General features: G+C 46.5%; 1 protein-coding gene across 7 annotated transcripts in view; it reads left to right on the top strand.

Annotated features, from left to right (window-relative positions):
- Positions 1-27,969, top strand: part of Sergef (secretion regulating guanine nucleotide exchange factor) — a 199,607-nt gene that overhangs the window by 41,585 nt on the left and 130,053 nt on the right. For all 7 annotated transcript variants that reach the window (XR_013110562.1, XM_076934607.1, XM_076934604.1 and 4 more), the window contains one exon: positions 8,456-8,622. Coding sequence is in view for 6 of the 7 variants with exons in the window: in XM_076934607.1 (XP_076790722.1) it covers positions 8,456-8,622 (167 nt within the window). In the remaining variant the exon portion in view is untranslated. The remainder of the gene's footprint in view (positions 1-8,455; positions 8,623-27,969) is intronic.

Raw genomic sequence — 27,969 nt, 5'->3', positions numbered from 1 at the left:
TGTGCCACCACTGCCCGTCAAGATGCAAAATCTTACGATGGAGCCTCCCGTGTTCCTCTTTATGATGTTAGTGGCTTGGACTCTGAGACTGTGCTTGAGGGGTGGGGTTGGTGAGAAGTTTTGAAGAGTTGCCAACAGCTGTGGGTATAACCATGGGCATCCTCGATCAGGTTATGTTACTCAGGTTGGGAGGACAATAGTGACAGTGGCTCACACTGCCATATCACCACTGCCTTAGTCACTATTGCCATTCACTTGTTGCTCTATTGCCGTGAAGAATCGCCATGACCAGGCAACTGTTATAAGAGAAAGCATTTAACTGGGGTGCTTGCTTACAGTTTTAGAGGTTTAGCCCATTATCATTGTGGTGGGGAACATGGTGGCAGGCAAGTGTTAGAGCAGGAACTGAGAGCTACATTCTGAGCCACGGGCAGCCAGAGAAAGACTCAGCTTGGCATGGTCTTTTGAAACCTCAAAGCTATAGCTCTCACCAGCACCCCGTCGTCACCCCCTCCCCTCCCCAAGTAACACACTTCCTCCCACAAAGCCACACCCCTGATCCTTCTAACCCCTTCATAAAGTTCCACTCTCTGGGAACTAAGCAATTTAAATATGTGAGTCTTGTGTGCATTCCCATTATGATGAAGTCGGCTTTCTGGAGAAGACAGACATTAGCCTAGCACATACATTTCTTTGTTGAGATTAATGCTCTCAAAGTGCTGAGTAGTTCTCTAGGTCGCTGCACAGATGCATCTGGTCTGGGTTGAGGCGTGCAGGGGAATGGAGTTGACTAGGTGAATGGGGTTTAGCTACACCTTTGGAGAGAGGATGGTAGAGAGGATGGAGGCCCATGAAAACATCAGAACACGTGGGATGGAAGCTGCTCAGCTTGCTTGCTGGCACCTGAACCCATCTTCCCCTTTGCCTGACCCCGGGGATGATGCTAGGTGACTCTTAGGTGGTGTCTTGTTTTGTTTTGTTTTCTCTTTTGCTGTGATAAAATACCACTACAAATGCTGCTCAGAGGAAAAAGGGTTTATTTTAGCTCACAGTTTGGGTTACAGACCATCGTGGGGGAAGTCAAGGCAACAGGCACTTGAAGCAGCTAGTCAGTCACATGACACATGAAACTTGGGCAATGCTCAGATTGCCCTCCCATGTCATGTAGCCCCAGAAAGGTCTGCTCACAGAAAAGCACAGGCCACCCAACAGCTAATTACAACCAGAGCATCACAGATACACAGTGACTTTCTTGTAGGCTCATTCTAGAAGGTTGTGTAGCTTCCTGGGAGGGCTGAAGAGAGAGGTTGGGAGGCCTGATTTCTGCCTGAGCTATGTGCTTCCTTTGTCTCATGTCAAGTTCTTATCATCAATGATGGTCCATTCCCTTTTTAGATAGATAAAGAAAATGTGGCTGTTTCTCTCACCCAACTTTCTGTCACTTCAGGACCCACTTCCCTGGAAGAAGTGCCTCTTTCTGAGGAGCTCGGTTGTATTGTAATGCTTCTGGCACCTACAGCAGGCACTGTGACCAGGGCTGTGACCAGGGCGGAGAAAGTGCTGGGGTAGGGGAGGGTGGGGCAGGGTAGGGCAGGGTGAGCTGGTGAGCTTTACCACCCCCACCTGTCTGCACAGAGCTCCCCTTCCCTTTTTTGTTTGCTTTAGACTGGATTTCAATGGGTAGCCCAGGCTGGCCCAGAACTCACTATATAGACCACATTGGCCTCAGACTCAGGTCTGCCTGCCTCTGCCGTTCAAGTGCTGAGATTTCAAGGCACATACCACCCCCCCTGGCACCCCACCCTCCAGCTTTGTACCTGGTTATCTTTCTCTCTCTTAAGTTTATTTAGTGTTTGACAAAATGTTTGCAAAAGGACCAAGGAACTTGTCAATGAGATCATTTCTTAGGACCTTTATAGCTGAGACCTGTTCTTATATCTTTGTACTTTCTTCTACTTCTAATGGCTCCCCACTTTTTCCCAGATATGAAATGCTGAAATCTCAGTGTGGTATTTTCCCTTTCTCCTTCACATCTATTGTGGGATCAAGCCCTGACAGTTTTTTTTCTTTCTCCTTTTTTTTTTTTTTTTCCCTTCCTTCAGGGTGACTTCAACCACATTGAGGCCCTGATGTATCAGTTTCTAGGCTAGTTTCTTTTCACTAACACATCTGAGGGTTGGACCTAGCACCAAGTCCCTGTCAGTACAGCTGCCCCCTCAGGGCCCGGTAGAGGACCAAACACTAGGGTGAGCGCAGAGACAGTGTGCTTAGAGCAGTGCTCCTCCTGCTATAGGTACTGTGAAGTGTTGGATGCCAAGTGTCACTTCAGGACACAGGCAGTCCTTTGCCAGAGGGTTGCCACCCCAAGCATTCTTTTCAGGAGGCCCCATACCTGCGTAAGTGCTGCCGTCTGCCCAGGTCAAGCTGCAGTGGCCTTTATAGTAAACAAGAGGGGTCAGGGTATGATGTGAACCTTACTGCTTCATTTCTACTTTCTTACATATTTACATTTTCTAGTTTTCATCTCTCTGTATACGTGCACATGTATGTGTATGTATGTATTCTATACAGGGTCTCACACTGTAGCTCACAGGCAAGCGTAGAACTTTTTATGTTGCCCACCAAAGTTTGTTTGGACGTGTTTAAACCAATCCTCCTGGCTGCAATTACAGGTATCTGCCACTGTCCTGGGCTTATCTTGTATATTTTAAAATAAGAACACATGTGGGGCTGTAGCTCCCACATGGGCGTGGGTCCTGTTGGGCTGTGTTGTGGTTCCCGAGTGTCTGCCATGGCTCAGGGAGGCAGAAGCTCGGGAATTTGACTGAGTTCATTCCTTGCGGTGGCGGGCGGACGCTGGGCTGAGAAGCTGTGGGACTCCTTCCGGGAGTGAAGAGGTCTCAGCCTGATGTCCCGCCGGGGAACAGCTCCTGAGTGGGGGTCTGCGGGCCGAAGTGGTTGACCGGGAGACTGGTGGTCTCTATCTTTGGGTTTCCAGACGCCGCTGGGAGCAATGGAAGAACTGAGATGCGAGGGCATACGGGCTGGACCTGCCCGCAGCCAAGAGGGACGAGGGAGAGAAGCTCTGGCGGTGCCTGCCCTGCAGGGTGGAGACTCTTGGTTACCGGCACTTGGCACACCGCTTGGCTGGATCATTGCTGGCTCTGCTAGCTTGCTTGAGTTGGGGCCTGTGTGGCTGGAACGTAGAGAAGTCTTTTATTGGGAGATTAAATAGCACTTCCGTAGTCAAAGTCTTCTCCATGGTTCCCCCACGGGGGTGGGGGGGGCGCAAAGACACGAGGAAGTCCATGGTTCTAAAGGTTTATTGTCATGGCAGAAAGTGGACGAAGCACTACCCCCCCCCCCCCCCCATCCCCAGGGCGGGCCTTTGGTTAAATACGGTTTGTAAGGAGGAGGGTCTGGGAAGGAATGCTTAATTGGCTAGGCCCTCTGGCTTTTAAGTATCTCATTAATATGGAGATGTCTTGAGGCTCTGCAGCCTGTAATCCGCCCTAACCCTACGAGATTGAAAGGCGCTGATCAATGGAGGTCTTGAGTGTCAGGAGCTTGGAGTCTGGGAGTGTGGCGAAATGTATGCCGTCCGTCCCTTGTAGAAATGAATACCTGTTGGGTCTCCAGCCATCTCTAGCCAGTGCTCCACCAGAAATCAAGCTATCCTTTCACAGTCCCACAGCCACATAGCCAGAATTTATAAATGGGGAAACACAAGTGTACATTTAAATAAAGTGACTGAAAGTACATATCTTATCTGGAAAACCTTATCACAGCATGCAGCTGAATTTAGGAACCACTGGAGTGGCAAGAGCCAGGCCCTCCACCAGGGCTTTCTCTGTGCCCAAGTGAACCTCACAGTCTTGGAGCCCAGGTTGCTTCCTGGGACCCTCTTTCATAGTCCTGCTCCATGTGGAGCCTGTGGATTTCTCTCTTTCTTGCTCCTGTCACATCCTCCTCATTCTCTAGTTTGTTTCTTACCCAGAAGTTCACCTTAGATGGCATTTGTTCCATCACCAGTTCCAGCCTGAATGGCATCCTCCCTGGATGCTCTCTGTGGTACTTAGTGCCGTCCTGGCCTCTGTTGTTTCTTGTGTGCCAAGACCTCATTCAGTGCTGTGGTTCTGTTTCTTCCATGTGGATTCTTACATGGCCATACCTTTAAGCTAGGTTTCACTTGCTGACTTCATTTTGAGCTGTTTTGGCATTTCTCACTCATTTATCATTTATCTGTAGACACATACCTATACTTTTTAGGTGACATTAATATGCCCATTTTTTAATCACAGTAATATGTAATTCTTTACTCAATGGGAAATGTTCGTTTCTTAGCTCTGTGATCTAAAATTCCTTGTATTTGACAACTAAAGGGACATGTCTATCTGCTGTGCATTAGTGAATTTTTTTTTGAATGCAGATTATTTTCTTTAACTCCAGGTGACATAAAGTCATAGTCTTGTGTTGAATGCAGCTAGAGTCCTGAGTTCTGTGTGACCTTCTGCTGGGTCCTTCTGGGGAGTCATTGTGGGGCACACAGAGCAGGGCACTGCTTCCTCACAGGTGGAGGTCATTGTTGTAGATACCATCAGACTGGGGGCAGAGGACAGATATCTTTAAAAAAAAAGACTTGAGTGGTGTGTGTGTGTGTGTGTACATGTGTACCGATGGCTCTGGAGGTCAGAAGAGAGCATTAGATTCTTTGGATCTATATTTACTAGCCTGATGTGGGTGCTAGGAACCAGGTACTCCTAACCACCGAGCTATCTCTTCCAGCCCCATTGGTTTAAACCTTGGTCCTATCACCTGCTGCTTGAATTCGACTGAGCTGTTTAACTTCTCAAGTCATTTCATTGCCTTAGTAATCTATGTCACAGCCATGAGGCTTCACTGGGATAGTGCCTTAGGATGGTGCTTTCTTCCTAGAAGGCTGCTTCTTACCATCCCTTTAAGAGAGGCATCTGCTCTTTCCTTCCCAAGCCCTCAGGTGTACAGTGTTTTTAGTGTAAACAGACTCACAGGAGGGTGTACTAAGCTTAGGTTTGAGGCTGAAGGCCGAACATCATGTTGAGTTGGCCTGATTTCTGGCCTTGTCTCTTCTAGAATGTCTACAGCTTCCCCAGAGAGTATAAAGATTAATTAGTTAATCTTTGTAAAGTGCTTTGAAGGTGGAAAGTGCTATGTAAGTGGAATGGCTGAATTGCTATTGGAGATGTAATAATGATGGCACCATAATCTGGCAGTCTTGCCTGTTTCAGACATCAATAATCAATAGCAGAAAGTTCTAAGATGTTTTACTTGATTTGAAAGAAAGGATTCAGTGTGTGTTTATGACAACATAGTTCTTTTTGTGGTCCTGCTGATATTCAGTTTGGTACTTCTTCCCAGTTTAGGAATGCTGGAGTCCTTTAAGGAGCAATGTTTGGGGTTGAGGCAGAGAGATGGCTCCATCAGTAAGGTGTTTGCTGTGTGTGATGGTTTGTATATGCTTGGCCCATGGAGTGGCCCTATTAGGAGGTGTGGCCTTTTGGAGTAGGTGTGGGCTATAAGACCCTCATCCTAGCTGCCTGGAAGTCAGTCTTCTACTAGCAGCCTTCAGATGAAGATCCAGAACTCTCAGCTTCTCCTGCACCAAGCCTGCCTGGATGCTGCCGTGTCCCCACCTTGATGATAATGGACTGAACCTCTGAACCTGTAAGCCAGCCCAATTAAAAATGTTGTCTTTTATAAGACTTGCATTGGTCATGGTGACTGTTCACAGCAGTAAAACCCTAACTAAGACACTGTGCAAGCATGAGGTCCTGAGTTTGACTCCCACACACATGTAAAGCCAGGCACCATTGCATGTGCCTGTGATCCCAGTCCTGGGGAGGCAGAGATAGGAGGATACTTGGGGCTTGCTGGTTAGCCAGTCTAGCCAAATTGGCAAGCTACAGGTTCAGTGGGAGACCTGACTCAAAAAAAAAAAAAAAAAAAAAAAAAAAAAAAAAAGGTGGAGAGCAACACTTGATGTGTCCTCACATGTGTGCATGTGTATATGCACATACACACATGTGCACACCCATACACACATAATCATCTTCATCTTCTCCTGCTAAGGCAGTCTGATTATAAATTCTACCCAGCTAAGGAAGGTAAAGGGACAGTTGGCCAATGGCTGCTGTTCTTGTATCCCGGGCACAGAGTTTTTTCAGTCTAATCCACATAAGTGAGGGAGGAGTGCTTCATGATTATACGGTGATGTGAGCCACAACAGATGCAGTCTGGACCACTTAAGAGATGCAGCTTAGCCATGTGCCCCTGAGCAGGCCACTTCTCTGAGCTTATTGTTGAAGAACCAAAGGGAGTCAGTTTCATCTTTTCTGGGAGAGTTGGGGGTTCAGGAAAGGGTTCATGGGGCCAACAGTACACGTGATAGACTCAGCAGAGCTGTAACAGCCAGGTTAGGAAGGGCAGCTGGAGTGTTACTTTGCTGGGTTAGGAAATAGCAGCAGCAGCAGCAGCAGCAGCAAATGGAACAGCACACAAGTATACAGGAACCAGTGATCTGGGTCCCCCTTTCCCAAGTACCTTCAGGGCTTCACAGCCTCAGCTTCTGTCTTAGTCAGCGTTCTATTGCTTTGAAGAGACACCATGCCTAAGGCTACTCCTAAAAAGGAAAGCATTTAATTGGGGCTGGCTTACAGGTTCAGAGGTTTATTTCATTATCATCATGGTGGGAAGTATGGTGGCACACAGGCACACATAGTGCCGGAGAAGGAGCAGAAAGTTCTACATATAGATCAGCAGACAGCAGGAAGAGAGAGACTTGTGGGCTTGGCTTAAGCATCTGAAACTCCAAGCTCCTCCCCCCCCCCAAGACTTCTTCCACCAAGGCCACATCTACTCCAGCAAATCCACACCTCCTAATAGTACCATTCCCTGGTGACCAAGGGTTCAAATATGTGAGCCTGTGAGGGCCATTCCTATTCAAACCAGCACAGTTCCCTCTCCTAGGAAGCTTGGGAGTCAGATTTCTGTGTATCTGCTTCAGTGTCTACCAGCAGGCTGAACCTAGGAACGTATCCCCGCAGAGCCCCATATGCTTGTGGTCTTCTGACATTTTCCCCTTCATCTCGGCTGTTTCTTAACTGACACGGGAAGCCATATGTTTCGTGTGGGGCCAGATGAAGTTTTGATACCAAACATAGTAGCTTTGTCTTGGATTTAATATGCATTACTTGGTGTTTTGTTTCTTAAGCAGAGTTTTTCTTTGTTGAAATAAACACAGATCAAGAATTTACATGGCGCACATGGTTATGCATATTTACCACAGAGAATCTGTTAATAATCTATGCCTCATCGGATGTTAGAATAATGAAGGCAGCGCTTGGTAGAAGTGAATGGATTTGGCAAAATCTCTCTTATCTGGGGAACGAAAGGCCATTGCTCCTTTTCCAAACCTCATTTTCTTCTGTCATCTGCAGCACTGGCTGGCTTCCCAAATGGTGCTGGGGAACGGAATGCATCTCTGGCTCCAAACAGCATTTTACAATTTTCTCTGCTTGCTTCCTTTCTTCTAGCTCACAGACAAACTTGCCTTGGACTATCAGGATTGTTCCTTTGGTTAAAGGAGGACTCCTTATGTTACCAGGAGGGGCAAACAAGAAACCAGCATAGAGTTGGGAGGAAGCTCCAGGAGATGTGAGGAGTACAAGGCCCCTGGACTACATAGGAAGGAGGAAAGTTGAGACCAGGCATCTGGGCAAAGCAAAAGGAGGGGGTGGTGGGACTGAGAGAGAGTGGGTGAGCCACCAGCAAGGTTGGTGTTTACCCATGATGATGTAATCTCTATGCAAGAGCATCATAGACCCAAGACTGTCCTCGGAGTCTGACTCTGCTCATCTCTACTTGCTTGTTCTTGGAGGAGTCTTTTAGCTTCTCAGAACCTCAAGTCCCACATATGTGAATGTATGGAGACCCATGCTTCTTTTATTTCTCTTTTTAAACATCTCTTTGTATACACACATGCATGTTTGTGAGAGTGTGGGCCCATGTGTGCCATGGTGTGTGTGTCTCCTCTGTGTGTGTAATGGTCATAGAACAATCTCATGTGGTCTTTGTCTCCTACCTTGTTTGAGAATGAGTTTCTTGTTTACTGCTTTGTATGCCTAGCTTGTAGGGTTTGGCGCATTCTGCCTCCCATCTCTCCATGGGCAGACTGGGATTAGAGATGTGAACTACCTCATCTGGCTCTGAACAGGTTCTGGAGATCTGATCTTAGGTCCTCATACTTACATGGCAAGGAATCTGAGCCATTCCCCTCTCACCCCGCCAAGGCCAATGCTCATGTCCTTGATTGAAACATAAGGAAGTAAACAGTCACAGTTTTACTAGTAACTATTGTTTACTCTTGAGAGCACATCTGGAGAACATTAGCCTTCATTCAGGTCGTGTTTATTTGCAGAATCTGGCAAGGTGTTTACCTGGGGTCGAGCAGACTATGGTCAGCTAGGGAGGAGGTTGGAGTCTCCTGAAGCTCAGAAGCCTGTAGAGCAAGATTCACCGTTCACCTTCCAGAGGTCGCAGAAGAGTGTGCCTTCACCTCTCCATTGCCTGACAGGAGCAGCAGAGGTAAGTGGCGACTTCCTGCAGGTGCAGTGTTCTGCCTTCCCTGCTTTGCAGAGAAGTTTCTGGGGTGACTTCCTGCACATACAGTGTGCCTTCCCTGTCTCACAGTGAAGTGTTTCCTCAGGGCTTCTTATATACAAGTCTTAGTCATGATATGTTTATACAGGAATCTGAAGGGGTCCTTGCTCACAAGAAGCTGATGGTTTACTATGATAGAAAAGTTGGTCCTTGGTTACCCACGTGTCCGTTAGCATCAGGCAGACTGTGTAACTCATTTAGGGAGGTTCAGAGGCCAGCATTCTGGGTCCACTGGCAGGTGTGAGAACTTGAATTCAATCAGTAGAAAGGTTGGCTTGGGTTCTGAGAATGGCATGGTTTTGAGGTATGCTGTGAGGGATGGATGGGACTGAAGCATTTGGAAGAGACAGGAGGACTTCTGGGAACATAACACGTTGAATAGAGTCATTCCGGGTGAGGAGGTGAGGAAAACATATGGGGACTGCTAACAGTTAAATTGGCTGGGGCATGGAGCCCTCACAAGGTAATAACATGGGGATGGGGGGGCTGTAACCCAACCTAGGAGGCGTTTAATACTGAGCTAGGGATTCTGCACCTTTGTTTATAATTCCAGTGAAGAAAACATTGTAGCCCACTTGCTTATTCAAGTCCCTTTGGTTCTCTGAAATGACCCGAAGTTCTCCATGTAAGGCAGGAATCTTAATCTCCAGGGTGTATGTTTCTGTCACTAAATTTTACGTTACTGAGTCTTTTTGTTCATTCTTAAAGAAAGGATAGAGGTTTTAGAAGAACGGGCGCCAGGAGCTGTGTCTCTGAACTGGAGTTAGTTTAATGAAGGAATTCAGTCTTCATTCAGAGTCTGTCAGAAAAAAATTAATAAGCTTGTAAGACTTCCGTAATTAGCAAGAGGCTAATTACAACCCTCTCCACACCTGGAGGGCTTCCCCTCCCCAGGGCCACCTGGCTACCCCCTTCCCAGTACGCAGGATGGTTCCATTTCCATTGCATGTCCTAGCTTCATTCTCCCGAGCCCTTCCTCTGTGCCATGAAGGCAGTATGTACACAGCAATGATAATAAGCCCACTTTTAACCCCCATGCTAACTAAAGCACATCTTTTTTGCATATGCAGGAGCTCATACTTGTAAAAAGGTCAGAGGTAGTATTTGTTATTTGTTTCAGCCTTCGTTTATCACAAGTGCTGTTTCACTTCCTCTTAGTCTTAAAATGATCATGTAAACTGACTACAGAGAGCCAGTGAGATGGCTCTGCAGGTAAAGAAGCCTGCCACCAAGCCTGCTGACCTGAGTTTTATCCCTGGAACCAACATAGTGGAAGGAGAGAACCAGCTCCCTTAAGTTGTCCTCCATCTTCTAGCATGTGCTCTGACATACATGTGACCACACGTGTATTTATTTGTTTATTTGCCTCTGAACTAAGCAGCCAGAGCCTGTCCAACTGCTTCTTTTAGACTCTTGGTGATGAGTTCAAGGGCAACAACCATGAGTGTCTTTATGATCTCTACTGTATTCCTTTTGGTTCTGTTTGGCTAACGGTTGCACAAGTGAAGGAATGGAGTATTGGTCTCTTCCGTGTAGTGAGTTCAGTTGCAGAGAGCCTGATGGAATTGTGTAATAGTGTAATCGTCTTTAGCATTCCCATTTTTTTCCATGTCATTTGAAACTTGGGTGACATTGTAGCAGAGGCACAGGAGCCTTGCCCATTGCTTTGTCTCTGGTTCTGTCGGCAGGATGTGGGTCATAATTCCTAAAGTAGACTTTGTGTATTACAAGGGGAGCTGGTGAGGATAGCATGTATACTTCTCTGGGGGCAGCAAGGATTTGATAACAGTTGGTTACATTGTCTTCTGCAAGAAGCATTCAATGACCTGTTTTGGACCAGTATGCCACACTGCTACAGACACAGACAGTACATACATGTGCCCTGTGAACCTGCTATGACATAACTGGGTGGACGTACTGGGGTTAGATCCAGGGCCTTGTGCTTGCACATGCTAGGCAGGTACCCTACAGCTGAGCTGTGTCTTCAGCCCTCTTTTTCACTTTTTATTTTGGGATAGGTTCTCACTAAGGTATCCTGACTGGACTTGAATTCACTCTGTGACCTAGATAGACCTTGAATTCATGATCCTCCTGCCTTGGCCTTAAAGAGCTAAGATTATAGGCCTGTCCCACCAGACCCAACAGATGAGGAGTGGGCTTGAATCCACCTCCTCCAAGCACCTGCATTTGGAGCTCTTCTTCTTTGCTCTAGCCTCTGGGACTGATGTGCACCCTCAGCTCTCTTTACAGGTTCAGACTCCAGGCTGCCACGTGCTAGTAAACTGTGATGGCCATTGTTTCCTGTCGATGCCCATGTCTGGCTTCCTTAGCATCTGTTTGTCAGAGGCCCATGAAGAGTGAGGCTGGTAGGCTGCCATATGCTTGTTGGTTTTGGGTGAATTTGCCTTGGAGAAGACAGAAGCCATACTAAGCTGGATGCCATTATGTTAGGGGCTGGGAATAGGTGGGGATGTAAGGACATATGGAGAGGCATGAACACCCTGAAGTAAGCTGAAAATTCCTGAACTTCAGGGACCTGAGTGTGGCACACACAGCTGACCACTGCCTTTAATTTCTATAAATTGCCTTTCATGTCTAAGGCATAAGACAAGGAGGGAGTGAGCTGTCTGGGCTGTGGCCTCCTAGGACATCTTTAGAGAAGGGTCTAGAACAAGAGCCCCATCAGGAGAAAAGCACAGGCAGGTGGAGCTGAACTATAGCATAACCTTCCTTCTGGTGAACAAGAAGGACAAATGCATGCAAAGTTGCTAGAGATTCTCCTGGCCCGTGTGCTGGATGCTTAGCAGATGCACTTCCATAAGCCTGTGTGTGTGTGTGTGTGTGTGTGTGTGTGTTTGTGTGTGTGAGTGTGTGAGTGTGTGAGTGTGTGTTATTCAAAGCTTTGTGAATAAGAGTGCAAGGCTCTAAGAGAGGAACTTAAAATGGGCCAGGACTCCAGCTGTCAGCAACACTCCCATCCCTTCTCTTCAGGTGAAGTGCCTCCCTTCTAACATGTGCCTTCTTCTGAATGAAAGTTTCTGAGGTCTGGGTGGCAGAGTCTCTAATGCCTGAGAGTCTTGATTCTTTTATTGTGAGCTATGTCTCATCTGGGGATGGAGTTTACTTGAGATTACAGCCTGGTTGGTCTTTCTGTAACATCCCCACAGTGGCGAAGGCTCTGTGTCTCCTGGCTTCTCTTTAGTCTGCTTTGGACAACTCCTGGGGTCACACAGTGATCGGGATTCATGTCCACGCACATGTGAGCACAGAGTGTCTGACCAACTTCGTTGCTCATGACTGGGAGCACACATCACAGTGACTTTTTGTTTCCTAAGCTCCAAGTGGGCTGTTGCACATTTCCCATGGGCACTGGCTCTGACATACACCCCCAAGGTGCAATCCTGCATTTCACAATTGCAGAGAAGTACCTAGGCTCACTTGATGGCTGCACAGGGGCTCTCTGAAGTTTCAAGGCAACTGGAGTTGATAACTGACATGAATTTGGGTAAGCTTCTCTCCTCCCATGTTTTTAGTTTGCTAGAATGTGGGTTGGTCCAGATGATTCTGATATGTTTTGTAGATGTAAGAGTCTCTTTTGTCTCTTATTCTTATTTCTTGGCTGACATACTCCTGAAGCTTGTGGTGGCCCTGGCTTCTGGTGCTCCTAAGTTTTGAAGCCAAGGTCACAAATTCCAAGCCACAACCCAGTTCTCTGACAGCCTGGGAATGCTAGTTAGTTTAGAAGTTCAGGGCTTCAGAGCTGATTGACATGCTTTGTCTTCTGTCTTTGTTTCTGGTCCAGTTAGGCTGAAGGACCTGAGATGATGCCCTGTTGCTAGTGCTGACTTCAGAACCACCTGCTCTGTTCTGATACCTTCTGTCTCTTCCTGGTCAACGAGAGCTTTTGCCTGTGGTTTGCTATTCTCCCTGTGCAGACCTCAAGGACCCCGCTGTTCTGGATTCCTGGTCAGCCTCCATCTGCTGTTTTTTGTGTGTAGTATCCCACCTTCCCCACTTTGACGTTTACCTCTTTCTGGACTTTTCTGTCTTGTCCTTTCTTTTGTCAACTCCATAAGCATTGTGTTCAAAGAGCTTCCTAGGACCTGAGTAAACATGGCACTCTGGGCTGAGAAGTGAGATAGAGATAGATACAAGTGGTGAAGACAGAACGATAATTCTGAGGACACTAGCAAAAAGGAACTGTCATTTGACCCAGGCTCTTAACCAGGTTGGTGTATAGCAAAGATACAGTGTGCCAAGGGGAGCATGAGTTAAGGTGGCCACGCTGCTTGAGTCTCCCTGTGCCTGAGCCTAGCTCCGCATATGGCGGCCTGTCTGGCCTGTCTCGTTCCCCAACACAGTAGCAAAGACAAAGCACGTTCGTACATTGTCTCATTTGATCCTAGTATGGTGCTGTGAAATAAGCTTCAAGAGGAATGATTATTTTGATTTACAATCAAGAACACTGGGGCCCAAAGAGGCTTGCTAGGAGGTAGGAGAAGAGCCAAGACAAATGACCTGATTGTCAGTATTTCTGGGGGCTTGCCTGGGCTCAGCCTGCAGTCACATCCCTGAGTCATGTTCCTGGTTTAAATTCTGCCCACGTTTGGTTGAGGAGCACCGACTCTCAGCGCACACATGCACGTGTGTGCACACACAGCCCCGGGAGCAGGAGCTGTGGAATTAAACAAGACTTGGCTCAGAGATGGGGTCACTGTGAAGCTCAAGGATCTCCAGCCCTCATTTTGCTACAGGACAAAAGCTGCAGAGGATCAACCTGTGCACAGGGTCGAAGTGAGACCTGTCAGAGCGAGTGGGAAAGGAGCTATTTTTAGTTTGCCGAGTCACTCACTCGGCCGCGTTAGCTGAGGATTGAGCCTGTCCCCTACGCTTTCCACCGTGTTATTTCTGAAGGAGAAATACCACTTGAATGCTGTGTAAAACCCATTAATGAACCTGGAAGTTTCCAGGGTGTCTTTGTCCTGCAGCTCTCCCAGAAGGCTGCTTTTCCTGAGTGACCTTCCTTCTTTCCTATATTTAATGCATTTCTAATTTTAAGTTTGTGTCAAGACTGTGGGACTTCGGTGCCCTAAATAACACAGAAATCTACCACCAGCAATCAGCTGAGTCCGGAGGGCTCTGACAGAATTGAACACAACCTGAAAAAAGCATGGCCAAGTGGCTCTCTGGCAGGAACCCCTAAGCATCAGTGTTACTGACAGAGGAGCCTGAGGTCTTAGACTCTGGGGACCCAGCAGCCCTAGATCTTTCCCAGAGCAGTCTTCCTTGAAGCTGTAACAACCACCCAAAGCATGCTCTGTTGCCATTAGAAGCTAGCACGTGGGCGCTGTACCATAGCAGGGGGAGATAGTGCAAACCGCACAGCAGTGGATCTGCCCATGAGAACATGCAGGAGAGAAAGCCACCAGACAGCGAAGCCATGCTGTGGGTGCCCCATGAAGCAACTCCTTATTTTTTTCCTTAGCATCTTGTTCTTTTCACTAGAATGTGAGGTCTAGGCAAGCAAAGGCCTTGTCTTTCATGTTGAAAGTTGTAGTCTCTGAGCCTTCAGGCAAAGAGCACATGGGCTGGAATGAGGGTCCTGGACACATGACAGGCAGCTCAGTCTCCATGGCTGTCCTGCCAGGCCTCAGTGGGAGAGGATGCACCTAATCTGGCAGAGACTTGATATGCCAGGGTGGGGGGATACCCAGGCATGTCCCACCTTCTCAGAAGAGAAGGGGATGGGGTAAGAGGATGGGACTTGGTGAAGGAGAGACTAGGAGGGGGAGCACCATTTGGAACGTAAATAAACAAGTAAAAGAAAGTTGCAGTCTTGGTATCTAGAATATTCTCTGGTACCTTCAAGGTTCTTAGCGGATATCCTGGTTTCATGTCTGTTGCTGTGATAAAACACTCAAACCAAAAGCAACTTGTGGTGGGGGGCATGGCAGGACAAAAGGGTTATTTCATCTATATATTTCCAGGTCATCGTCTATCTCTGAAGGAAATAAGACATGAACCTGAAGGCAGGAATGTTCTACAGTCTTATTCCTTACCAGGGAATTCCCTCACCAGGAATGCACAGCAGAAACCATGGAGGGTGACTCCTTGTTGACTCATGGGGGTTCATGCTCAGCTTACTTCTTTACACAGAGAGTGCGGGGCTGCCTGCCGATGCTGCTGCTGCCACTGCTGCTACTGCTGTCTCCAGAGTCTGGGCCCTTCTCCATCAAGGCAATCCCTCACAGACATGCCCACCGGCCAATCTGATTTAGGCAACTCCTATGCAAGGCTTTTGTCTCTCCTGACTCTAGGCTGTGTCAGCTTGGCAGTTAAAGCTAACTAGAACAGTGGATGTTCACTGATGGAAGAGAGGAGAAATGAGTGGAAGAAATAGTTTTAGGAGTGCGTGTCCCTCACTGCCTCTCCTTTGCTCTAGACTGTGCTCTTCAACCTCAGGAAGTTAGGAAGGGTGTTCCCATATCTGCAGGCTCTCGACCACCCAGTGGCCTGCAGAGCCAGCACCCAGGGATTTTGCCCTGTGCTGTGTGCAAGTCACAGTTGGGACTTCTGACGAAGAGGCTCATAGTCCATTGGCACTTCATAATTTGTTAAGAACTTCCATCCATTCACCTCTGGTTTTTCTTCTTAACCCAGCAAATGCTTAGGCATACCTGTCTCTGAACACCACGTTAGCAGGCGGAGAGCAGGCAAGTGGAACAGTTCCTGTCTTGGGAACTTGTGAGTGAACAGCAGGGTCAAGCAGGACAGGCACACCATGACAGAAGCTATGGAGAGTCTGAGGATGAAAATCTGTTTGTCCTCTCCCATGTCCGTGGGGACCTTTTCTCTCCTGACATTTCAGTTCCTGTGGTTTTGTTGGATGCTGCAGGGTTGGAGTAGGGTTGGTGCCTGGAAAGGCTTCCTGAATTGGAAGTCTTGACGTTAAATTAGTTCTCGAGGGAGCTAATGTAAGTAGCAGGGGAGTCTTGGCAAGGCCTTGCATTTCGGAGGCAAGCAGAGGAAGAGCAGCAGCCAGACAGACTGAGTATTGACAGAAGAGGGGAAAGTGTCACGGCAGTGTCCAGGCGGCTGGGGAGGTCAGGGAGGCTGGGTAAGAGGAAAAGGCTACTGGATTTGGTGATGATGAGGATACAGGAGCTTATGGGTGATGGTGGTGGAGGGTGAAGATGGCTGTGTCCCTCACAGGAGATGAAGCAGCAGAGGGACAGAGGTGTGTGAGGGACGGGGAGTTGGAGCCCAGCCAGCATGCATATGGAACTGAAGATCAGTGTGAAAGGGGTAGTTCCTGGAAGGAGGAGAGATGTTCTTTCAGCCTAGCAGTAGAACAAAGTGGGATATGAAGACAGAAGCTTTGAGGCAGAGAAGAGAGTGCTTCTGGCAAACTGTGTCCTTTGAGATCCTGCTGTATGGTCTATTTTATTTGTCTAATTCCAAAAACGTTGATCGTATCCTACTGGGTCAGGTACAATTCAAGGCGCTGAGAATTCACAAATAAAGGATGAAGTTGATGCCAGTTCTGCTATGTAATATTTACTAATGACATAGTAATTAGCATGTCTCTCCTTAAACTCGGAGTTTCTTGATGGAAGGCATGGTCTTGTTTATCTTTGTGTAATTAGGGCTAGTCTGGGAACAATGTCTGTAGTTCGTAGATGTGTGCCAACAAGAGTAGAAGCTCACTGTGGGTAGCTTAGGTGGTCTTGGTTAGACCAAACACCAAATTGTTTCCTGGCGCGAGGAGCTCAAGGCATGAGGTCAAGCTCAGGCCACCAGCAGGGACCAGCTGACCTTATGCTAGAGTGGGCTCATCTAGCAGTCTAGTGGCTCTCTGGAAATGAGAGCTCAATGACGTCATTATTAGTGCTGAATGCTGGCAAGGCCATAGCCATTCTAGATCTGAGGAAACCGCAGGGCTGAGGGAAAGCTCACACTCGTTCACCAAGTGGTTGGTAGAAATGGGGGCTTGAAACCCTCCCTTTCTACTCCTTCTTGTCCTGTTCCTCAACAGCCTCCTCACTGGCTATCTTTGTCTTTACTGGGTGATAGGTAGGCTGGGTGGCTCCTTCTAGGCTTGAGACAGCATCTTCTGAGGAAGAGAGCTAGGACAAGGACAGACTCGGTAAAGGCTCCCACATTAACTCATGAAAAGGCTTTGCCCTGGCTGGAGTTGGAGGTGAGTCTTGAATGTGGAACAAGAGCTAGGTCGGACTTTCTTCTCTATAGCTATCAGTTATATAGCTTTGTGTCTGTTCAAGCCTTTCTCAGCCTTAGTTTTCTCATCTGCAAAGTAACTACAGTGTTTACCTTGCCCATAGGATTTTGGAAAGATGCAAATAAAATGTGCCATTATTGGGTCCAAGCTGCTGGATGATTCAGATACAGGTTTTGTTATAAGTATGTGTTAGAGCTACCCTCTTGTCTTACTCACTTGAGATTGTAGACACAATTCTACATCTCATGGGAGTGCTTCTTAGAATAAGATCCACTGAAAGCAGTGGAGCCAGATGTGCTGAAACCTGCACTCAGTTCCCTCACAGGTCCAGACAGTGTGACTTCCTGTTGAGGGAGCTGAGCCATCAGTGTCTGTACCCAGGGTTCCTTCTCAGCAGCAGAGGGAACCTGTCAGCACTGATTTAAGGCCTCTGCAGTCTCCTTTGTCTCTAGAACTCTTTGCAGAAGTACAACTGGCCCAGGCCTTGCCTGGGGTCACCCTGGAGATGAGCTGTTATTTTTTGTTGCACCTGACCTTAAATACTGGTTGTCCCAGGATGAAAGTAAATCCTAGAATTTTAGAATGAAAATAAGGCAGGGAGGATTTGAAGGGGGCTGAATGGCTGGCCAAGGGCCAGAGCTCCTTCTGTCTTTCTAGTGTTTCTCTTGCTTAGACTCCCATTATCCACGGCCTCCCCACAGTGACAGCAGTCAGTAAGCCACAGTCTCTAGTCTGCCCTAACCTAGCTATCCCCACTTCATTGCCAAAGCGAAGACTAAAAGTAAAAATTTTGTCATAGTCTTGTTCGGTTTGTTTAATATCCTTAGAAAAGAAAGAAAACAGGAGTGGAGCCGTAGCTTGGTAGTAGAGTCCTTGCCTAACATGTAAAAGGCCCTAGGTTCAATCCTTAGCAATGAAAAAGCAAAACAAACAAACAATAAAAAACCTAAATAAACTTAAAACACTCACAAACATAACACAAAAACAAAGAAACAAGACCACCAACAAAAAAAATCCAAATTTCAAACACAAAAAATACAAATTTCTCTAAGGAACACTTGCAGGGAAACCTGCCCTCAAGGAAGACTATTGGGGAATATAGAAGAAAGCCTTGGCTCTGGCTTCAAAAGGTGTCAGGCACAGCCTGCAGCAGCCTCAGCCATGCACATAGGATTAGGGTCTTAGGATGTAGGCTTCAGGTCTGTGGTTGGCCTTGTTTACCGCCGTGTCCCCATCACTCTGCACACAGTAGGGACTCAGGTTAATAGTTACAAGGATGCTGTTGATTTCCGATGGTTTCCATCCTGGGTGAAGTCCAAGCTCTCTGGTGTGTCATAAGCCATCTGGATTCAAGTCTGTAAAAGTATGCAACCTCTTCTGCCTGGGTTGTGCGTGTTATTTATGGAGAACTGGAGAAGGTTCCATGCCATTTGGTATTTCTGGGTCTTTCCTTCCTTTTGTACAGGGCAGCTTGAACCACTCCTCCAGTTCTCCAGCAGAAAACAAGGACCACGTCCTGTGTTTACCTTTGCATCCCGCCATCCACCTGACACACTTATCTCTTGCTTCCTATTGAGGTCTGTTTGGGTGGCACTTTTACCCACTTTCTTGCCATTTCTGAGCTGGTGTCCATTGCAGCCCCTTCCCACCCACACTCTCTTTTGTCTTTGGCCCATCTTTAGAGTTTGGATCTAGAATTAGTACCAACTTACAGCTAGTATATTGTTTCTAGGCTGAGATGAACCTTGACCTTCCTTTTGCCCTGACCAAATACCTTCTCCTGTCACATCAACTCCAATTATAAAAGTGGGCCTTCCCAACTGTTTCATTTGCATAAAATCCCTAACCAGAACTTTTTATTGGATGGTTATCTTAGGAGCCAGCCCTTCATTCACTTTTATTCCCTAAACATTATTCACTTCATGTTCTCACCTTGGCTTTGCAGTGTCCTGAGTATTAGGTAAGTACTGAGTGTCCCTTTAAAGGGTAGCTAAAGCAAAAAGCCTGCTCTTATCACTTCAAAGGAAGCAAAGCCATATATATCCATCCCCATCCATCCATCCATCCATCCATCTACCTTCCTTCCTCCCTCCCTCCCTTCCTTCCTCCCTCCCTCCCTTCCTTCCTTCCTTCTCCCCACTAACCCTCCCCTCCCCTTCCTTTTTTTGAGACAGGGTCTCTCTACCTATCCCTGGCTGTCCTGAACTCACTATGTAGGCCTTGAACTCATATCTACCTGCCTTTGCCTCTGGAATGCTGGGATTAAAGGCATGTGCCACCATGCCAGGCAAGGCCCTTTCCTTCTTGTGCAGCCTTCAGAACCCCAAGGCCCTAGGCCAGTTGAATGGGCCACGGAAGGGGAAGGTTAAAATGTGCCTGGTTTCGTAATTCCATTCGGTGCTGCAGTGCTTCTCTGTGGGAACACTGTCAGCTCTGATGACCATCTCCTGCAGCTGCAGATTGCTGTCTGGAAAAAAGCCTTCTTACTGGGTTTCTGTTGTCATCTAAGTCGGGAGCTGGGGGTAGGGTAAGGAGACCAACCATAGGAGCAGGAATGGAAGCAATCAGAGATACCTTTGCAAAAAAAGAACAGCTGCTGTAGCAGTTGATCACGAAGCCTCTGGCTCTTCAGAGGGACCAGATGTCTGGAGTGCGTGTGTGTGTGTGGGGTGCTGGAGGGTGCTTTGGGCAGGGGGTGGGTGGGGGGGGGGAGCAAAGCAAAGCAGAACAGAGAGCTGGGGGAGGGTCAAGCACAGGTGCAGGGAGGCCATTCAGGGACATCTTCTGTGGACCACATTATGAAACGCAGCTGGCCTGGAAAGGCTGCTCATGGCTGCTGAGCGTAATGCGTGTTGCCATAGCCAGCACAGTGAGATTGGGCAAGACTTCCATACCCAGGGAAAGGTAAGATGGGCATTCTGAGCATCTTCTCTGTGGCTCTGCTCCTGAGGTCTCCAGTGACTACCAGTATGGACTCAGCAGCATTTGAATGAGGAATGACAGGATACAGCAAAGACCTAAGAATCTTTACACTATGGGCTTTGGGGCCAAAGCACAGTGGGTATTTTGATTCATAAACCAGGTATGGTGCTGTATGCCTGTCATCCTAGCATTTGATAAGTGGATATGGGAGGATTGTGGTTTCAGGGTCATCCTTGGCTTCATTGTGAGTTTGAGGCTAGCTTGGAACACTTGAAACCCTGTCTCAAAAAGACAAGCAAACAAAAAAACAAACCAGAAAAAACTTGTTTATATTCTGACTTGATCCTTGGGCAAATTGTTTCTTTCAATAGATACAATGACATTTATTGGGTTCACCTCCCCAGGTTGTTGCCAGATGATGGCATGGATAGGAAAACATCTTCTAAGCCATGAAGCAATAAACAAATGTTCAAGTGTACATTTTGTTAGTAGGTGGCCTCAGGTTTGCAGGGAGCCTCTTGTGGCTCTTTGGGAGATACCATTAGCTATTGCAGCACTGGAGTCGGGTGTAGATCACTCCGTGGTTCTTGTGTTCTTCCTCAGTCATTCACACTTGGATGCCCAGGGGGCATTCATTATGTAAGGAGCTTGGACTTGCCTGGATAGTGAGAACACAGAGCCCTAATGCTTTCTAATGGAGCCGTGACTTATAGAATAAGGTCCCCTTCAGGTGAGAGGGCACAGGTTGAATTTGGTGTGGTTTTCAAGTAGAGAGGTGACTGTGGAACAGTGCTTGTCCCAGCTTTGACATCTGGATGGTTCCAGACGAGCCAGTGCCCAGCACTGTTTCCCTCCTTGACACACACTGTGGGTCTGATCAGAGCCACCATGGACTCTCCTTCTCTACAGACATGACTGTAAAGCTGGAACAACAAAGTCAACTTGGAGACTCAGGAGGTATCTCAGTTCTTCGTTGTCTTGATTGCTGGGAGAAAACACCCTGACTAGAGCAGCTCAAGAGAGAAAGGGCCTGTTTGGGTTCACAGTTCCAAGGGGGATACAGTGCATCATGGTTGGGTCATGGCAGTGAGAGCCTCAGGTTGGCCTGTCACATTGTATCACAGGTCCAGTAGCAGAGGGAAAAAAGGAAATGGGGCCAGACTATGGAGCCTCAAGGCCTGTCTTCAATGAGCTAAATCCTGTAACAAAGCTCGGCCTTCTAATAGTTCCATAGCTTGTCACTCAGCACCATCAGCTCAGCTGGGGACCTAGTGCTGTAACATGTGAGCCTATGGAGGCCACTTCACATTCTACCCACAGTATTTTAGGAAACAGGCATTTGAGGTCATATTACATTGGTAGAAATCTCTGTTCACTTAGAGTGTGTCTCTCCTATTAGTGTCTCATTATGTTGTATGGTGGCATTCTGGGGCAAGTATATGGACCCACAGAGTGAGTGGCCACCATATTTTATGAATGTCATACCTGTGAGGCAGGACAGGGGCTCAGTTCTGCAGTAGGCATTTGGCGAAGCCTTGGAGACTTCAGTGCCCTCTGTCTGAGGCAGGCTTGATGCCTCTGTACTGGGGTAGCTGTGTGAGACACCTACTGAGGTACAAGAGCACACAGGTGTATGCATGCTACATTTCTTTTTGCACGCTCCAAGGTAGAGTTTCTGCTGCTACAAGGATTGTGGGAACTCTTCCAGCCTTGCTGCTGTGCAGTGTGTTCCTCACACTGCCCCTCTGGCACTCCTTCCTAAGCTCTTCCTTCCTGCACGTATCAGCTCTCTGACGATTGTGCTTGTGGCATGGCCACCGTCTCCCCAGTCAGGGTTTGTGGTGTGGTGTGAAGAATAATGTATTTGCTATTAACAGTAACAGGTAGCGTTTATCATGGCCTGGTGGGTGCCCCTATGGAGTAATTTCTGGATACCACCATCTCTTTAAGCCTCGTGACAATAATGGCAGAGTTGGGATAATTGTTCCTTACTTTGTAGATATGGAGAGAGACTCAGAGCAGTAGCTAGTGACAGAGTTGCCATCAAAAGCCACGTCCTGCTGCAAAGCCAGTGCTGTTGAATTCTACATTCCCCTTTTGAACTCTGATTTCACCTCTCTCTGAGGCTCATTTACTTTCTCAATCTGTAACTATAAGCAATACTGAGACTCATTGTCAGAGTTCCTCCCAAACCCCACGACTGGTGCTGTCCTGCTTTGGTTGGAGCCCCTGACTTCTTGAAGACTCGTTCCTTTTCAGTTCTGAGATAATTTGGCTTGGTTTCCAGGGGTTAAGTATCTATTTTGCTGTTACAGGAACACAGGGTATAAGACAGCTGTCTGTGACACCTGCATCAGCCCAGCATGGTAGCTGAGACCCTGTGTGGTGGATGACAATGTGAAGTGAGGTTAGAGTGAGACAGGAAATGGATTTATAATCTTAATGGATTTCAATGACAGAGACACGTGAGGCTGGTAGCCGCCATATTAGCCCAAATGTAGACACAGAAAGACACAGAAGCTCAACCGAATGTAGATGTTTCCATTCTTGTCTTGTTTCTTTCTCCTGCATTCCCACCAAGGCTCCTGATTCCCAGAGGATCAGATGTTCTACTGAATTTCTACTGTTATCTCAGCTTCCGGCATACCTAAACATATATTATTACATATTTTTTTTTTCTGACTGTGATGCTTATAGAAAGGATGGGTAGAGATTCATGCACCTCTCAGATAAAGAAACTGAGGTACCCAGAGGTTAAATCTAGGAATGGAGTAGAGAGCTTTCCTGTGTGAGTAAGAGACTCATCAAAGCCATTTTTGGAGCAGTGAAACCAGGACTGGAAACTTTCATATTCTGATGCTCAGCCAGCATTTCCTCTACTTTCCCTGCTGCTGATATGCCAAGCCTTGAACGGAGGGGCTGCTCATTTGGCCGACTCTTTTAATGTTAGGCAGAGAGCTTTTTCTTTTCGCTGTAAGCTTTTCTGTACCACATGCACTTTTAATTCTTTATAGGTGATGTCGGAAGCAAAATCAAATAGGTGCTTGGAAAGGCTAGAAGGCCACTTAACCGAGCTGTTCCTCTTTTCTAGATGCTAGAAGTAGCATGCCAATCAAACAGACAAGTAAGGATGTCCACCTGGGACCTGTGGTCAGAAGACATTGAGTCTCTTCCCTTTGTTCTGGTGCTGCTGGAATAGCTGCCATCAAACTAGCCCTCATATAGAAACAGTCAAAAACTCACAGGCAAATAAAAGCAGTCCTCTGAGGAGACACTGAAAACTTCACAGGAGTTAAGGTCATGAAAGTCAGAGCAAGGAGGTGCTATTTCAGAATGAAAGATGCTAATACAGTGGCAGCTAATGAACTGTGCAATGAGTCCATACCAATCAGGTCCTTTGGTGGCAAGAGACAGTATAGTTGCTCCTTGGTGACCATGGGGCATTGATCCTGTGACCCTCTGTGGATACCAAACCCATAATATTCCAGTCCTTATGTCAGGCTCTGTAGCATTTTCATAGAATCCCCATATTCTTCAGTGGGCTTCAGCTCTTCTCCAGGTGGCTTATGATAGCAAACACAGCGTAAACGCTGGAGAGACAGTTGTCATGTTGTATATTGGGAATACTGGCCAAGAAAAGAAAAAGTATAATTAAAAAAAGGTCTCCTCCTTTTTTAGTACTAGGACTTGAACCTAGGGCCTTATATATACTAGGCCAGCACTCTACCACTGAGTGACATCTTCAGCCCCTTTTTATGTTTGAGACTGGATCTTGCTAAGCAGCCCAGGAGAGGCCTTAGTAGCTGGGATCCCATCCTGGCTTTGTCAGAGGCTGTGGGCAGGCGGCTTGTTTCCTGCCACTTTTGACCATGATTAGTTGAAGGTACAGATATAGAGCCGATGGGCACCGAGGGTCCTTGGAGTGAAGGAGTTTACTTTGATGATTGAATTCCCAGGTGGTGTGCTGTTGCTGGTAGTGACAAGCACACACGTGCTAGGTGACCAGGTACTAGACTGCCCAGAGATCAAAATGATGAAGAGTGAGAGAGGGGACCAGTGATGGTGAAATGTTCAGATTTGGGTGGGAATGAAGGCGGGTGGTGCTTTGTGTGGCTTTTGCAACTATTTTTCTGAAATGAACTTAAAAATTTAAAAAGGGGGCTTGAAAGTTGGCTCGGTGGTGAGGACTGTGTGTGCTCTTTCAGTTCCTACATTGAGTAGTCATGACCTTCTCTAATTCCAACCCTAGGGCTCTGATGCCCTCTTACGGCCTCCGTGGGTAGCCCACACATGTCACACATCCACACACACATACATACATGCACACACATGCATGTGCACATACATATGAACACACATACATACATGATACAATATATCTTTTAAAATATTTAATTTTTAATTTTATGTTATGAATGTTTTGCTCACATGTGTATCTATGTGTTATGTGGTTCTAGAACTGAACTTATGAACAGTTGTAAGCTACCACATAGATTCTGGAAATTGCACCCAGGTTCTCTGATGAAGAACAAGTGCTCTTAACCACTAAGCCATCTCTCTAGCCTCCAATATATATCTTAAAGAAAAAAACATCTCTGAAGGCTCCACACTGAGGAGCAGTTAAAGTAGTAGCACATTCCACTTGCAGGGAGCAGTCAGAGCAGGGCTTCCTTGTGATTATTAGTGAAGGGAGGAGCCAAACCCTGTCACCGAGAGACCCAACCCAAAGGAACCACAAGGAGCAGGTTAATTACAGAAAAGAGAGAAAAAGTAAAACCCAAAAGCAATTCTTTGGAAATCATTAACATTGATGAAGGTCCAGCTGGACTTCTAAAGGAAATAGAGAAACGAACCCAAAATCCCAGTTTTAGGATGAAAGTCATTATATAACTACAGTTTAACAGCTTATTAAAGGAATATACTAAGGAAGTAGTTCAGTCTTATGTCAAAAACTCAGTAACTTAGATTTGGCAGCACAAAAATATAGCTAGACCGATGTACATGAAGGACCGGCTTTGTGTATATATGTATTTTCCCTACATATGTACCTATGTACCCTATGAATATCACCATAGCTAATAAGGAAATAATTTACCTACCAAAAATTTTGCCTCTGAAGAAATGTTCAGGATTGGAGAGATGGCATAGCTGCTCTTTCAAAAAAAAAAAAAGTTTGGTTCCCAGCACCCACATCAGGTGGCTTACTTCCACCTGTAATTCCAGGTCCTCCATTCACACACACACACACACACACACACACACACACACACACACACACACACACAATCTTTAAAAAATCTTTACAAAATAATTTCCCTTGAAGGGCATGGTGGCACATGTCTGCAATCCCAGCACTCAGGAGGCAGAAGCAGGAGGATGTGTGAGTTCCAGGTCATCCTGGTCTACAGAGTGAGTTTTAGGACAGCCAAGGCTTCACAGAAAACCCAACAACATCAACAACAATAAATTCCCATAAAGAACTCTTTATGGTTGTTTCACTGGTAAATTTTATGAAACATTTAAGGAAAGAGATAGCACCAATTTAATATCAATCTTTTCAGAAAATAGAGGACACTTTCTATATTACCTAATGGAATTAGTGTAGTTCTGATGTGAAGCCCTAATGAAGACATTACAAAAATGGAGAAAACTACAATATCCCTTATAAGCATGAACAGAAAATCTTTAACAAAATTCTTAAAAATAGAGCTGAGGGAGGGATAGCTCGGTGGTAGACAGGTCAGTGTGAGGTTTGACGGTCCAGTCCGTTTCCACACAGTTCATCTCCCCTCCCCCACCCTCCCCCAAGCGTTTTTATCTGAGGAATTCTAGATTTTAGTTGTAAAAGTCTGTGTAATTTACATATTAACCAGATAAATTAGAAAAACTTTAGTCATGATGTGGACTGATACATTAAGACCACAGACAACACCTAATGGTCATTGTGACGAATCTTCAGAAAATTAGAAACATTAAGAAATGTATGCAGTTTAGTAAAGTGCATTTGTAAACTGCTGTCATCATGAGGAAATGTAACAGAGTAAGGCAAGTGTGTCCTCTCTTGTTGCTTGCAGTATTAACACTGGTTTGAGGTTCTGTCCAGTATCAGAGATCAAGGAAAAGCAACAAGAGGCTTGAAATCAAAGGAGGGAAAACTGTTCATGGATTGACTTGACTGTCAGGAACAAAACCTGCATATATGAAATGAATATTACGACCAAGAAGGCAATTAAAAAATTAGTAGTATTTAGAACCAGGACTCAGAGGTCATTTTGAAAATACATAGTAGCATCAAAGAATCAGAAGCAAAGCATTAAAGCAATGTCTTATACTTACCTCAAAAAGGGTAAACCACTTAGAGCATAAACCTAAAAAAAAATGTCACCCTAGCGAGGCCCTTGGGCTGGGGAGCCAGCTCCGTGACAAACGTCTTTGCTGTGCCAGTTGACAAAAAGTTTGCAAAAGCTGCACACAGCAGCTCACATCTGTAATCCCAGCGCCCGTGATGGGGACTAGGTAGGCTGAGAGAGGAGAATTAGGGGAAACTTGTGGACCAGCTAGCCTGGCTTCTACAGCAGTGGAGAAACTGCAGCAAATAGGGTAGAAACCGAAGGCTGGCACCTAAAGTTTGTCTTCTGATCTCCGCATATGCTCCAGGAGCATTCGTACGCCTGTACATGCACACAAGGATGAGCTTCCACACTATACACTCAGACATCACACACGCATGTGCACACGTATACAATGATGGTGGCGTGGTGTGGTTTGATGTGGTGGTGGTGGTGATAATGGTGATGGTGATAAACTGCCAGACATGGCTGAAAAAGCAAAAGAAGTTCTATGGAGACGTCTGTCACATCCACTCAGTGGTGTGACAGTGGTGCTAAGTTTTTATCTTTTCTCAAGTTGATTTGTGGATAATGTAATCCCAATCAACATCCCATAGGGGCTTGGGGGACATAGAAGTTGACAAGCTTGTTCTAACATTTATGTGGAAACATAAATGACCATGCACCCACAGTAGTTTTATAAAATAGGAATAGCCTTAATGCAAGTTACTGGGTTCATGAGACCCAATTTCAACATGGTTATAATCGGTGTGTCAACAACAATTATAAAAACAGCCCGACTTTTACAAAGGCAGAGGACTTATAGATGTTTTTCACATGGCTAAAAAGCATAGAAAGAGATGTGCCTGGTGAGTGATCCCTGGAGAAGTATAAACACGATGGGATAGCAGCCAGCACCTGTATCCCTTCTGTAGTGTGAGGCTGAAGGTAAACCCAAAAGGACCCTCAAGACCAATGAGCACATTTCAGAGACAAACGTATAAGATTGGGCAGAGGGTGAAATGGATATTGTTTAGGGCATTCTTTACCTGGCGCTCACAGCGTGTGAGGTCTCATTTATTTCTACTAATGATATTAAATGCCCATTAGTGTCGTCGTTTTACACATGGGAACACTAGAACTCAAACAGGCTATGCACCTGGCCCCAGCGGCACAGCGGCACAGTGGGTCGGCAGGCAGAACTGGGCTGCAACCCAGACACCTTGCCTTGAGGTAGATTTGTCTTTTACTAACCCAGGTGGCCTTGTTATCACCCTGGGACATGGGAGGGAAGTGCTGAGGGTACAGATCAGCTTGAGATTCCTTTGATGCCTCTTTATGATCTGAGAAATGCTTTTTTAGCCTTCCTGTTCATCTTTCTAGAACAGACCTAGCTGACTTGCTGGGTCCTTCCAGTTCAGGTCTTGTCTTCTTTGCTAGCCTGGAAGTGGAACGTGGGAGCCAGGCTGGAGAGCACACTATTTTGGGGACTTGGGGTTATAGCTTTTTGGTTAAGTACTTGTAGTGCAAGCATGCAGACTGAATCTGAACTGGGCATGGTGGTATATACTTATTACATCGGCACCGAGGAGGCAGAGACTGGCAAATCCCCGGTCTCAGTGGCCAGCAGGCCTAGCCTATTCAGTGAGTCCTACACACAAGTGAGAGACCCTACTTCAAAAAAGCAAGGTGGCTCAGTCCTGAGACATGGTACCTAAGTGACTCCTGACTTCCACACACACATTCTCCCATGGCTTGCTTCCAGTTAACACCTTTTAATTC

The sequence above is a fragment of the Arvicanthis niloticus genome, chromosome 1 (assembly GCF_011762505.2).
Source record: "Arvicanthis niloticus isolate mArvNil1 chromosome 1, mArvNil1.pat.X, whole genome shotgun sequence".
NCBI lineage: Eukaryota > Metazoa > Chordata > Mammalia > Rodentia > Muridae > Arvicanthis > Arvicanthis niloticus.
Note: the sequence above shows the minus strand (reverse complement) of the source record. Positions and strands in the feature narration are given on the sequence as shown.